At 36.5% G+C, this 14173-nt stretch overlaps 1 protein-coding gene across 1 annotated transcript in view; it reads right to left on the bottom strand.

The window, feature by feature from the left end:
• Nucleotides 1–6827, bottom strand: part of rasa4 (RAS p21 protein activator 4) — a 63507-nt gene extending 56680 nt beyond the window's left edge. The window contains 1 exon segment of the mRNA XM_051108808.1: nucleotides 6423–6827. Within this exon segment, the coding sequence (XP_050964765.1) occupies nucleotides 6423–6508 (86 nt within the window). The 5' untranslated portion in view covers nucleotides 6509–6827.
• Nucleotides 6828–14173: the final 7346 nt, after the last annotated feature.

Here is a 14173-nt window from a genome sequence, read left to right as displayed (position 1 = left end):
GTATTGCCCCTTGAGAAGATTCTGAGAAACATGGAAATGTGAAGAGTCCATTGCTTATGTTAATAAAAGATGGCAAACTACATGCAGATTGATTTTGACTTCCTGCATAAAACAATTAAGCAACGTCCATTGGGATGAATGGGAAATACTAACACATAGCTTTCCATAGACCAATTTGGAGTAGATGTCACAGTTACATCATTTGCAGCTGCACGGACATTGTGATGGCAGAAAAACACATGGAATAAGAATCAGAATGCAAATCACTTTTATAAAATACTGTCATCAAAGATGCCATTTGAAGCTAAATGCAGACGTTTAAACGTACAGAATAATAAATGAAACCTGATATGATTACTCCACTTTTAAAGCATAAATTTGATTTAAACAATAGGTCTACATAATATTCACTTATGCAGTTCATAGGGGACATAAATCAGCCCTATACAGCATGAAATACTATTTACCTATTTCATCTCACAATTCTGACTTTTTCTTGCTAGTGCAAGTTTATATCTCGATTTAGCTCAACAATAGCGAGTTTGTCAATTCTGAGGAAAATAACCAGAAGTATGGCATATAAACTAATGATTCTGAGCCGAAAAAAATATATTTTTCTTATCAGAATTGTAAGATATAATCTTGGAATTGCAAAAATAAAGTCAGAATTTTGAAATATAAACTCAAATTTACCTTTTTTTATTCTTTTATTTCATGGCTTCCATAGACAGCTATTTAAAAACTGTCATTTTCTGCCATCATATAGGCTCTGCCCACCAAAAAAAAAACATCATTACTGTCTGCAAACACCCAATTAGTCTATAGGATTCTTGTAAACTATACACTTCATTTTAAAATTTCAGGTATATAATCATATCTTCCTGTTCTTTGTTGAATGAATAATTGTGTCTCTACTGTATATTGGGCATGTCCAATATTTTAAAATGACAGAACTCCCATTTTCATTTCACCATCCCACTCTCTGAAAGGTGAGCATTTGTTCATTGTCGGCTGTCTCAGATGAGCCGTGAATTGACAGAGAGCATGTGTAGAGATGTCTGTTGTCACTGTGAGGATATTGAAATTCCTCTGTGGAGGTAATGACTGCCCTTGACAACTTTGGCGAGCTGTATGAGTATTTGTGTGTGTGTGTCGAGGGAGAGGAGAATGAGTGCATCATGCGGTGATTCATCTTCGCCTGTTGTTATCAGTGTAATGGGGAAACCTGTGGCTGTCAGAATCAGGTGCTACATCAAACAGCACTCTGGCTTGGCAGTTGAACCACATACTATCATCCTCATGCCACCTGCAGGAGCAGGATAGAGATGATGACAAAAGAAGGAAGAGGAGATATTCCTCTCTCGTTCTCTCTGCTTCTCTTATCATCTGTAGCCATGATGTTCTGTTTGGGGACTGAGAGACCCCAGAGTCATTTGATTCGTTAAACACATACTTGAAAATTAAAGTCGGCATGAAATGGAAATACACTCTGTAAATGCATCTTTAACCTTGCAATGTTTACCGACTTTGTAATGTTTATTATATGCCATCAAAACAGTGTAAACAACAGATGTATGCCGTACTCCTCCAATCATTTAGTTCACTTACACCCGCCTCTTCACAATCGACTGCAAGTCCAAATTTATTTTTTAAATACAATGTCCACTTCTCATATTCCATTCGGCAACTGATGGACAGAAACAAGATTTGTTTTCCTAAAATCTGTTAAGCTCAGATGCACATTACAATAATAAAGAAAAGCTCTGATGCTAAATTCATTTCAAAATGACTTTAAAGGTATAGTTCACCCAAAAATGACAATTCTGTCATTAATTACTCACCCTCATGTCGTTCCAAACCCATAAGTGTTCTTCAGAACACACATTAAGATGTTTTTGATGAAATCTGAGAGCTTTCTGACCCTGCATAGACGGCAACGGTACTACCACATTCAAGGCCCAGAAAGGTAGTAAGGATATGGTTAAAATTCAGAGGTTTAACCATAATTTTATGAAGCTACAAGAATAATTTAAATTGTTTATTAGAAATTGTTTAATAAAGTCGATATTTGTTCTTTGCGCACAAAAAGTATTCTCAGAGCTTCCTAACATTACGGTTGAACCACTGATGTCACATGGACTATTTTATCAACGTCCTTACTACTTTTCTGGGCCTTGAACGTGTCACTGTCCACGCAGGGTCAAAAAGCTCTCGGATTTCATCAAAAATATCTTAATTTGAGTTCTGAAGATGATAAAAGGTCTTATGGGTTTCAAATATTATAATGCATTTTAGCTTTGGTTACATTTATTCCTGAAAATATACAATGCATTACAACATACTTTATGAACGCCTAATGTATTATACATAAAGGCTTCAAGTAAAGTGTTATCAAAACTAAGTGCTCATGGCGTAAGATGCTGAAAAACATATCGCAATGGCCTATAAGTTATGTTTAATTGGCACTCCTGTTAATTTTACATGTATATCTTTGGTAGCCCCGAGACCTCAGATATAACAGTAACGTCATCTTGACAGAACATGCGGGTTAAGTGGGTTCTGTGTCACAAGTACATACATACGGCTTGATAGCAGAAGCTCTTTAACAAGCTCATCCAATGCTGGGTTCATTTTGTGATTCTGGTTCAGACTATCATCTCCTGCAGGATCGCACAGCTATGTCAGCCATACAGTTTACATTCTAAAAAAATGCTGGGTTATTTTATTGGGTTGTTTTTAATATTTTCACCCAGGTGCTAGGTAGTTTTTATGTAACTAAGCTGCTGGGTTTATTTTTTTCTACCCTATAGGTTGAGCCTGTTGGGTAGTTTTTGTGTTACCCAGCCGTTGGGTTAGTGTCTGGGTAAATCTAACTGACAGCTGAAACTATACACCCCTCCGCTCCCTCCGACGAAGCAACCCAGTGACTGAGTTAAGGTCATTGCACACTGAGTCCGAAATCTTCATGTGTTTTTTCATATTTGTCATTCTAAAAATTCACCACGCACAGAAACCAACATACAAGGATGAGATATCAGTCTGCTGCGCCAGCCTTTTGCATAATATGGAAATGCCTTTTGCCTTGCATAACATAAACTGATTTTATTTGATTATAGTACTGAATATAATTTAATTTATTGCTAAAATATGTTCTCTAATGTCAGTACTGTTTGTTTATGGGCAGGTTATGGAGTCAGTTGCGGCATCTTTCAGCTACGAGTAAAACGTAAGGCGGCGGTGAAGTTCGTAGTTCCTTCAGCAAACAACAGCCAATCACCTGTTCAGATTTCGGCGTCACACCAGCATGAGAATTAGTGCAATTTCTGTGAAAAGGGATTACAGAGAATGGTTGAATACACTTAAATTAAAATGTTTCTCTTAAATGATACAGTTTTTATTTCTATAATGCTTGTTAAATGAGTTTAAATGTAATACTGCAAATTATGCTGTAGTCACCCAAACAAATTCAATTTGTCTTATATTTTTGTCTATGGGTGTTCTTTTTTTAAAGATTTATTTTTGGTGTTTTTATGCCTTTATTTAGACAGGACAGAGTAGTTAGACAGGAAGTGAAGTGGGAAAGAAAGGAGAAGAGAGGGTTTGGGAAAGGTCCACAAGCTGGGATTCGAACTCAGGACGCCCGCAGCACAACGGCACTACATGTCGACGCGCTAACCACGAGGCTACTGGTGCCAACATGGTGGTTTTTGCTTAATATTAAATGTTCTTTTAATTATTTCTGTTGCCTCAGGTAATTCTGTGTGTAATAATAATAATAATAATTATCTGCCTATGGGGGCAGGGAGTCAGGCTTGTAACCAAAAGGTTGCGGGTTCAAGTCCCAGGTCCGGCAGGGATTGAAGGTGGGGGGGGTGAATAGTCAGTGCTCTCTCCACCCTCAATACCATGACTGAGGTGAGCAATATGGCTGCCCACTGCTCCAGGTGTTTGTTCACGGTGTGTGTGTGCGTGTTTGTTGACTACTCACTACTGTGTGTGCACTTGGATGGGTTAAATGCAGAGCACAAATTCCGAGTATGGGTCACCATACTTGGCCACACGTCACGTCCTTTCCTTTTCCTTCCTTTCCTATTTTAAGCCAGCAATATAATAATTTTTTAAACAATAGTTGATTTAAAATAAACAACCCAGCATGTCTGGTAAAAACATTTAACCCAACCAACTGGGTCAAAGTAACCAGCATGTGTTTCGTACAATATTTACCCCGCGCTGGGTTGTCAAATGCGGCCACAACTGAGCCTCATTTTGAATACAAATCTCACAGCCAATGGACAAATGAGAAGCTACTAGAATTAGATTAATTTTGCTCTCAAACTAGGCTGCACGAGTAATTGAAAATTCAGCTGAAAGTGGTGTAGTGTCATTATAAATTCTCAAAGGCTGCGATTTAATTAAATAAATATATGCGCTGATCGTTTCAGAGTGAAGAGCCAACCATCTTCCCAAACTTAATGAGCACTTATTTAATATCTTCAGAGTTATACTTGCATCCATGTTGATACATAATACAAACATTACAAACAAACACAGAAACTTGCAGATAAATCAGAACTCAAATTAGTTTGTAGACATACTAATTAAATAAATAAAATGAAAGTGGTTTCCTAATTTGCTGAAATAGTGATATGGTGTTGTTAGATGGTTGCCAGGGTGTTGGTATGCAATTCCCATGTTGTAATGAACTGAGATAATTTAATGTATTAAATAATGCCAGGATGAGTTATTTGCAGGGTTTAGAGTTTAGAAAAAAGTGATGATGACTGACAACAATATCAGCATGCTTTTAAGATCCTATCCAGTATCTGATTGCATTCTCTATTTATAATGATCTTGTAAAAGTCCCAATCAGGGAACATTTATCTCAGAAAACAAATTATCATATTCCCTGTGCCCAGGTGTTGATTGCTCACCGCCTGCTTGATTATAATTAGCTTACCTAAAACAGTCCAAAATCTACTAATCTCTCCAGAACCTACAAACCAACAGAAACCAAAAAAGGTGTGTATTCTTTACTAAACCTCACCCAGGTCCTGTTTAAATAAAGAGAGAACGCATACAATCTGCCAGTGTGTGAATAAAAACACTCCACTCAACATCTGTTCCCATGGTTCGGCCCACCAACTAACCAGTTCAGCAAATTTAATAAGTGACTAGTAATTTAATCTAATCATACAAGGAAGTGAAATCAGTAGCTCAGGAAGAGCAGGGCAGCGAATCACATTGTCCTCACATTGACAAGACCACAGTGCTGAAATGTTAATGTGGATGACCTTACTAACCAATAAAGTCAGTTCCTCACAAAATGTGGGAAAGCTGTCCTTTCCACAAATAGAAACATATAAACCGTTGTCATCTGGGCTGCTGTTGTAAAATCATAACCAGAGTTTCCAACCTCATGCCAGACAAAGAAAACACTGTGCTGAGCACCGAATGAATTTGTGTTATTCACAATGGAATGCCGCCAATCCCAAACAGGGAACCAATTAACAAGCTTATTTCATTCACACTGCTCTTTGGAATGAGTGTTTACACAGTATTTTGGCATGAGCCTTCAAAATGAGAAAAAAAAGTGCTAAATATCTGAACATGATTGAATCTGATGGTACAGGTGATATACTGATGAATAAAACCTAATGGAATGATGAAGAGAACAGCACTGTGTTTATGTTATGTATTTCAATACAGGGATCATCTGTGCCAAAAGGATACAAATTACACAATCCCTTATGAAAATTAACCATGGTTTTATTATAGTAAAAGAGTATGTTTTTTGGCATATTGATTACCATTTGTAAAACCAGAGTTTTACTACAAATACCATGGTTAAACTATGGTTAGAATAGCCAAACCATGGTTAATTTGTAGCTACCATGGTTTTTGGGTTTTATTTGTAGTAAAACCCATGGCTAATTTTCGAAAGGGATAAAACAGTTTTTTTAATGTTCATTCATCAATGCATCAATTCTGCTTATATGATACGATGTCTCTATCAATAAATAACTAAAACAACCATTTAAACATATTTTAACTTCATTATAACTTCATTTTTTATATGATAAATGCACATTGTAGTTTCACTTTCAGTCAGTGATTTGTTTTGTAAATAGAGGTACAGGACACGTTTATAATTAAAATACCAGAACTGTTTTTGTTTTTTTTAAAAATCCATAAATCCTAAACAGTATTTGTTTTATCCTTTGTTTAAAAAAAAGTAAAGCAGCGTGATTATAATTCTTTCTTTCTGTTTCTTTCTTTTTAACTGGGATGCACTATAATATATATGATCAGTCAAATCCCACATACTGCTTTCAGTTTATCATCATATATAACATACACACGCCTTCCCTCATATTTCTGTGAAATTCATAATATAATTGTCACATAAAGTCATCAGCACTTACATGTCCTTGATTGGCAGGTTCTTTCCTTCCACGATCCTGATGAACAGTGTGCTTCGTTTAGCCATGCTGTCATTCAGAGAGTACATTACGCGCCGACACTTCTTATTCCTTCAATAACACGCATGTTTATAAGCACTGGACAAATGACCAATAAGCTTGTCATATATAAATGCTGTTCTGAGAAGGAGCACCGCCGGTCGGTCCAGCAGTCGTCTACACAATCCACGCGTTAGACACGGGTGGGTTTGATCTCTGTGGTTTGTTTGTAGGAGGAGTGACTGACTGGATCACACTCTTGAGGAGGGAATGTATTAAAACAGACGCGACGCGACAAAACTACACCGCTCCCTTCAGAATAAACACTACTGGTTATGAACTACAAGACAAGTACGCGGTTGTCGGCGGCTTTGTTGAACACTGTACTTTTGTCGCGTCGCGTCAAGTGGAGACGAGGTGTGGCGTGTCGCGACGGGTGAAATACATTCTTCGTGTGAGGGGGAAAACGAAACGAGTCATTTCTTACCCTCCAGAGTAAAAAGAGCTAACATAGCAGGGATATGCAAACAATGTTGATAGACTACTCGATAGTAAACACTAAAAACTAATAGGGTCACTTTTTACTCTGGTAAATATTCCCTATCGTTGGTTTCTTTTTTTTAAAGTCGATTTTTGTATCTTGAAGGGTGGGCTACAGAAACCAGCTGAACATTTCCAGCGTTGTTGTCTGGGATAAAAGCTACAGTTCACTGAACGGACGTTATCATATGAGACTATAAGGGGTAAGTTGTCACAAGGGAACAAGACTATTACAGGATTTTCAGCTAAATTTAAACAGTAGAATAATTATAAAACACAAACGATTAAAAATAATAATAATAATAAAAAAAAATGTGTAAAAATGTGACCATGACTTGACATTTACAATTCATCTTTTGATCAAGGGGTCATCGGATGCCCATTTTCCACAAGTTGATATGATTCTTTAGTGTCTTAATGAAAATTTTATAATATACTTTGGTTAAAAATTCTCAATGGTAGTGTAAAACAACACCCTTTTTACCTTGCCAAAATCATCCCATTCTGGTCAACGCTGCTTTAAATGCAAATGAGCTCTGCTCGCCCCGCCCCTCTCTTCTCTCTGTGATGTGACGAGCATGTTTACTTTAGTCACATTTAGCCGCTAAACTTGCTGACTAGCACATTATTAGTAAAGGCAATCACAAAGATTCATAAAAAAAAAACCTATACTCACTTCTGCTGTAAGTGAAGCTGGATCACAAATGATTCGCACAAATATATGTAGATCAGGAGGCGCATTCCCTTCACAAACAAACGTAATCCACTGCATCTTCAGCAGCTCAGATGTCGGGAGAAAAATTACAACCACTATGTTCATTATTACATCCAGCAACACAACATCTCAATCGCTCAATTCTTGTATAACTTGCATCCCTGCTCTGCCATCAAAACATGGAGGTTGGACTGTTACAGCTGATCTGAGGTAAGACGCTCATGTCAATCAACTATTGTGGGAGTGGCCTCTGTGGGTGTGATGCAACAACAACAGGCACCTGAGAATGGCTCGATTTGAAAAAGCCATGAATATTATTTTTACAGATTAATTAAAAACCAACTCATGGATTTTTAACATTATAGGGTAGATGTGTACATAAACGTCCAACACAAATTAATGTTCAAACAACATGCAAAAGTGAACTTAGCATCCGATGACCCCTTTAAAATCTACACTCATTGTATAGGCTAGCTGTCAATTGTCTGAATGTATGTCAGTGTGGTTTTATTGTGTTCACTGGTTTAGCCAAAGATATGATATTGGAGGGCAGAATTCAGAAGAAAATATGCCCTAATTTAGGTTTTGAAACCATCATGCAAAACCACTGATAGTTGAAAGCACACATTTTGAAATTTTGATCTCTTACTATCTGTCTTTCATCTATCCTCTGTGGTTCCTGAAGAACCTTTAAAGGGGTCATGACATGAGAAATCAAATTTGCCTTGATCTTTTGGCATATAGTCTTTGTACCATTAAAACATCCTGCAAGTTTCATAGCTTAAGAAATGGCTAGTTTGGATCCGAGGTGCAAGATGACGTCAACCGGGTGAGGTTATTTGCATAAACACTGCCTCCAGAGCAAGGTATCGACGAATAATCAATAGTCATCTCACCATAGGCCCCGCCCACTGGTGTTCAGTCACTTAACAGCTTGATACTTGATTAAGCTGAATGCAAGTGCTGCATCAAAACCAAATAGAATTTACAATCACTGCTGCTATCTTGTCTACACTGTAAAAAAAAACAAAAAACACATTTGTTGAGTCAGCTTAAAATAACTCAGTCAATAATTAAGTCAACTTGAAATGTTAAGTTGTACTAAGTAACAACTTAGATATTTGTGTTTGTTAAACTTAACAGATGGGTAAGTAAAACAGCTGCCTTAAAATTTTAAAAAATCTTTTGCAAATATCTATGTTGTCACTTAGTATAACTTAACATTTCAAGTTGAATAAACTTTTTTTGAGTTGACTGAACTTAAAATTTTAAAGGCAGCCAGGTAACAAATTATTTTAAGTTGACTCAACAAATTGTTTTTTACAGTGTAACACTAGCACTCACTAGTCTATTTCTGTTTTATCTACATGTGTCATGAATCTGGCCGGTGACCTTCGGTCCGCTCTCCACCAGATGTCGCCCTCTCACTCCATTGACATTACATTGACTGTTGCACCACACCCAGGACTACATTTCCCATCAGCCATTGCGCTGATCACCTGTGTCCAATCAGAGACTCTATTTAAACCCCGGACTTCCTCTCACTAGTCGCCAAGAATTGTATTGGTTTAGCAGTCGTACGGAGCCTTCCTGAGTTATCTAGTCTTGTTTCTACACCTCGTTATTTTCGTCTTGTCTGTTTTTCCGGCCTGCCTTGGATTACCCGTTGCCTTGTCGATTTTGGACTCTGTTTTGCCCCTCATATGAACTCTTGCCTGTCTGTCGGATTACCTTTTGCCTAGCCCCTTGGATAACATTCACCATTGATCGACCCCTGCCTGTACCACGGATTACTCTTGTGTTGTGCCCTAATATACCTGTTTGCTATTGTTCGACCCTGCCTGTTTTGCTACCATGTCTCAGTCCAAATCCAATAAAAGCTTGCATATGGATCCACCCGCTTCACGTTTCCCACACTACCTTACAACATGTTTTATTTTTATTTTATTATTAAAAAACTTGCTACGTCCTCATTTGCAAGTTGCTTTGGATAAAAGCATTTGCTAAATGACTGTATGTAAATTTTAAGAACTGAAAGGTTCTTTCTAAACTGGAGCCTAAACTGGTTCTTCTATGATATCACTGTAAAATCCCCCTTTTTGAACCGTTATTTTTAAGAGTTTATTTAAGGGAAGCTATCCGCTTCTCTTATTTCTTTAAATATCTTGAGGTGGCTAATTCAAGCGCGGTTGTACGAATTTGTATGATTTCTGTGACAGGTAGGGTTTTGAGTGGTCCTTCGCATGAATTACTGGCTACAAATTAGCCACCTCATAAAATATGTATGTATTGCCATGAGATTGGGTTGGCTAGACCCCTTTTGTTACAGTGGCACAAACCTCGGTGAAATATCAATGTATACAGTATACGTATCATTTAGTGTAGAAAATGCTGGATTCAAAATGGTGATTCAGAACATCAGAGAGCTGTAATAGTGATATGACTGTGTACTTCCTTTTTCACAGAGAACATATGCCTCAGCATGGGTTATTATTACTTATAAGCTCATGATCTGACCAAATTACCCCAGTCCATACTGGAAGTAGATTCCACTTTAACTGAAATTACTGACATAAGAACAAAAATACTAGCAAAACTAAAAGAAAATATCTTTCTAACCTCACCAGTACCTGTTTTTTGAAGGCTGACAGCCTCGCTGAATGCATACAGTTGAATAAACAAGGTGAAAAACTGAATGACTCCTTGATTATGGTCTTTGGTGAAAATCAGAGCATAGACTCTCACATAATGTCAGTGCTGACGTATTTTAATATGCACAAGTGCTGCAGAGAAAGATCAAGAAGTGTTTCTTTATCATAGAAAAAGGAAGGTGATTCACTATCTAATCATAGACAGAGATAAACAAACTGACCAACACTACAATAACAAAAGGGAAGTTCACACAATAGGTTCAAATGATTCAAAAATATTTCTCAGACAAAAAATATCAATGTTGTTTAGGCTCCAGTGAAGTTTTTTGCTTTAAATTATATGTTTTTACAAAATATAGGCAATCCAGAGGCCACGTAATTCATGTATGTGAGTGTGGGCATGGCTGACTCACTGATCCAGGAATACAGACGCACCTTTAGAGCTGTGACCAGAGGAGGGGATCCGCTGTGTGGGCTTCTTGTGACTCACCAGTCTATCAAAGAGTTACCCGAGCGCAACCCTCTTTTGTGTGTGTCAAAGTGAGTCGCCGTTTAGCAGAGGCCGTTTCATCTGGAATATAAAAATATCCCACGTTTTCACAATTTTTTTCAAGTAACATTTTTTAACATTAGTTAATGCATTAACAAACATGATCGAACAACGAGCAAATATTTGTTACAGTATTTGGGTCATTCTACAGAAATGTCCACTTTTGGTATGGCAAAATGTCTTAAAATGTATTTCTTTTTCTAACATTTAAACTTAGACCACATTATTACATCACCTTTTGACTTTATGAATACATATAAACACAATGAATCACACCAGTGACATCATGAGCTAAATTAGAACATTTCTGATAACTGAAAAGAGACAATGGACTTAACATAGGCCCCTTTTCATAGATCTTAGGAAACAGGAAGAAGGAAGTCTGGTGATGTCATTAGAATCAGAATCAGAATGAGCTATACTGCCATGTATGTTTACACATTCTAGGAATCTGTTGTAGTGACAGAAGCTCCACAGTGTAATAGAATGACAGTGACAGGACCAGACACGATAAAAGACATAATAAAAAGAACAATATGCAATTATACAAGACAGACAATGTGCAAAATAGTAATAACTTTACAATATACAAGTATGTGTGTTAAATAAATAACTAGATAAGCGAATGTAAAGTAGTGTTGTGTGTTCCAAGTTTATTGTGAAGTTTATTGTGTGTTCATGTGATGGATCGCTTAAGGGAAGAAACTGTTCTTGTGCCTTGCTGTTCTGGTGCTCAGTGCTCTGTAGCTTCGACCAGACGGCAACAGTTCAAAGAGGGGGTGTGCTGGATGTGAGGGGTCCAGAGTGATTTTGCCAGACTTTTTGCTCACTCTGGATAAGTACAGTTCTTAGAGAGTAGGAAGGGTTGTACCAGTAATTCGCTCAGCAGTCCGGACTGTCCGATGCACTCTTCTGAGTGTGATTTTCATTTCAAAATAATTTCAAAATAATTATTCGCCATTTAGTTTTTTAAATGCCATTTACATCATATATTTGATAATTCTGAATACATTATTGTATTTTAAATGGTACCTCAAAATAAAGCACTTTTCCTCTTTACATGGCTATGAGGACGAGTGTTTTTGTGGTGCTTGAAATTCTATATAATTAATTTACAAACAAATATTGCCACATTAATGGCTCAAGAAGCTATAATTGTTCAAATTTTATATTGTTTCATTTTAAAATACAAAGAATTTGTAACCATAAAGTAATATTTCTGTAAAGGCTAGGGACAGAAAAATGGACATTTCCATAGAATGACCCATTTATTAAGCTTCGCGTCAAGCTGCTGCTAAGTCTGTTGGGCTTTATTCTGTGATAACAACCGGCTGGATGTACATTATCCCACTTATTACATGGCTGCTTGCCACAAAATGAAATAATTAGACATGAAATATTAATTTGAGTTGAAATATTTGGATGCAAAGCTTCCGTGAAGAAAGCAGTTGCTAGCAAGTGGTAAGTTCAAACTAGACGGCATTTCACCACATGAAAATTATGGCAATAAAAGACACTGATTAAAGATGAAACGGATTTAAAATCTTACCAGTTTGTTAGTTATCTTACAATCCATTACAATCATCCAAAAATGGCAGCAGCTGCATTTGTATGAAACAAGAGAGAGTGGGTCCGCGATACTAGGATGACATACTTAAAATAACTGTACACAGAATATTGATTTGAGTTTTAATATTTTATAAGCCAACCAAGCGCAAAGCTTCCACAAAGAAAAATTGTTCTTAGCACGCAAATAAGTGCAGACTGCAGGTACCCGGATATGCATGTGTTAGACTAACTTATTAGTTTTTCCCGGTTGTTTGTTATCAGGGAATTAACATACCTCGGAATGTGATGACTGACCAATCAGAATCGAGTATTCTGTGTAGCCATGTAATAATCTTATTTTAACATTACATAGTACTATTCACTGTTCATGTTAACTTGTACATTAAATAACATGCCTTTTATTAATGATTAGTAGATGTTGAAATGAATATTAACTAAGATTAAAAAATGCTTTGATAGTATCCTATTTCAGTTAAAGTAATAGTTCACTCAAAAATGAACATTCGCTGAAAATCTACTCATCCTCAGGCCAATCAAAATGTGGATGAGTTTGTTTCTTTATCGTAATTTGGAGAGATTTAGTAATACATCACTTGCTCACCAGTGAATCCTCTGCGGTGAATGGGTGCCGTCAAAATGAAAAAGTACAAAGAGCCGATAAAAACATCACTAAAACTCCACAAGTAATCCAAATAACTCCAGTCCGTCAATTAATGTCTTAAGAAGCAAAAGGCTGTGTGTTTGTAAAAGACGTTGTAATTATAAACCGTTGCTTCTGGCCATAATCTATAATAATGTTTCCTGCAGTGAAAAATTTTATCCCCTGTTGTCTTCTCATTACATATCTCAGACACTAATTGATGGACTGGAGTCATGTGGATTACTTGTGGATTATTGTGATGCTTTTATCAGCTGTTTGGACTTTTATTCTGACGGCACCCATTTACTGCAGAGGATCCATTGGTGAACAAGTAATGCTAAATTTCTCCAAATCTGTTCTGATGAAGAAACAAAATCAAAAACATTTTGAATGGCCTGAGGATGAGTTTACATTTTCAGGATTCTTATTTTTTTTTATTTTCTTCTTATTATTATGTATTTATTTTTGCTTAACTAGTCCTTTAACTAATATAGTAAAATTTAATGTTTACAAATCAAATATTTAAATAATGTGCTACCTCAGTGTAAATTGTTATCATTACTTATTTTTTTCCAGTCTGATCTCTTATGATAAAATGTATTGAAGTAGCGATTTCATTTAAATTTGTATGATGTAATTAATATGCAAACATGAAGGTCCACCCCGAAACCCAACCCTAAATCTGACCACCAGCGGGGCGTAAGCAGACAGTATTAAAACAAAGAAATTAGATAATACAAATTCATCAAAACATAAAATAGTTAACTATATAAACTGTCATGAGAGTGTGTTGCATGGATGTATTGCTTGACTGTTTAAGGTAATGTGGATAGCAGAATTGCCTGTACAGTAAAAGTGTATTATGTCCAAAATAACCAAATAATAAGCAGATTTTATATACTTCCACAAAGGTTTACAAAGACCATTATGACAGCTAAAAGCTTAATTAAGCTTAAAAATGAATTGATGGCCAATCACATTAGCATTACATTATCTTCTAAAGACAATCACAAATGCACTGTGATGAGTTAAATAAGAGAAATATTGTTT

Source organism: Labeo rohita, chromosome 5 (genome assembly GCF_022985175.1).
Source record: "Labeo rohita strain BAU-BD-2019 chromosome 5, IGBB_LRoh.1.0, whole genome shotgun sequence".
Taxonomy (NCBI): domain Eukaryota; kingdom Metazoa; phylum Chordata; class Actinopteri; order Cypriniformes; family Cyprinidae; genus Labeo; species Labeo rohita.
This window is presented reverse-complemented; position numbering and strand designations above follow the sequence as displayed.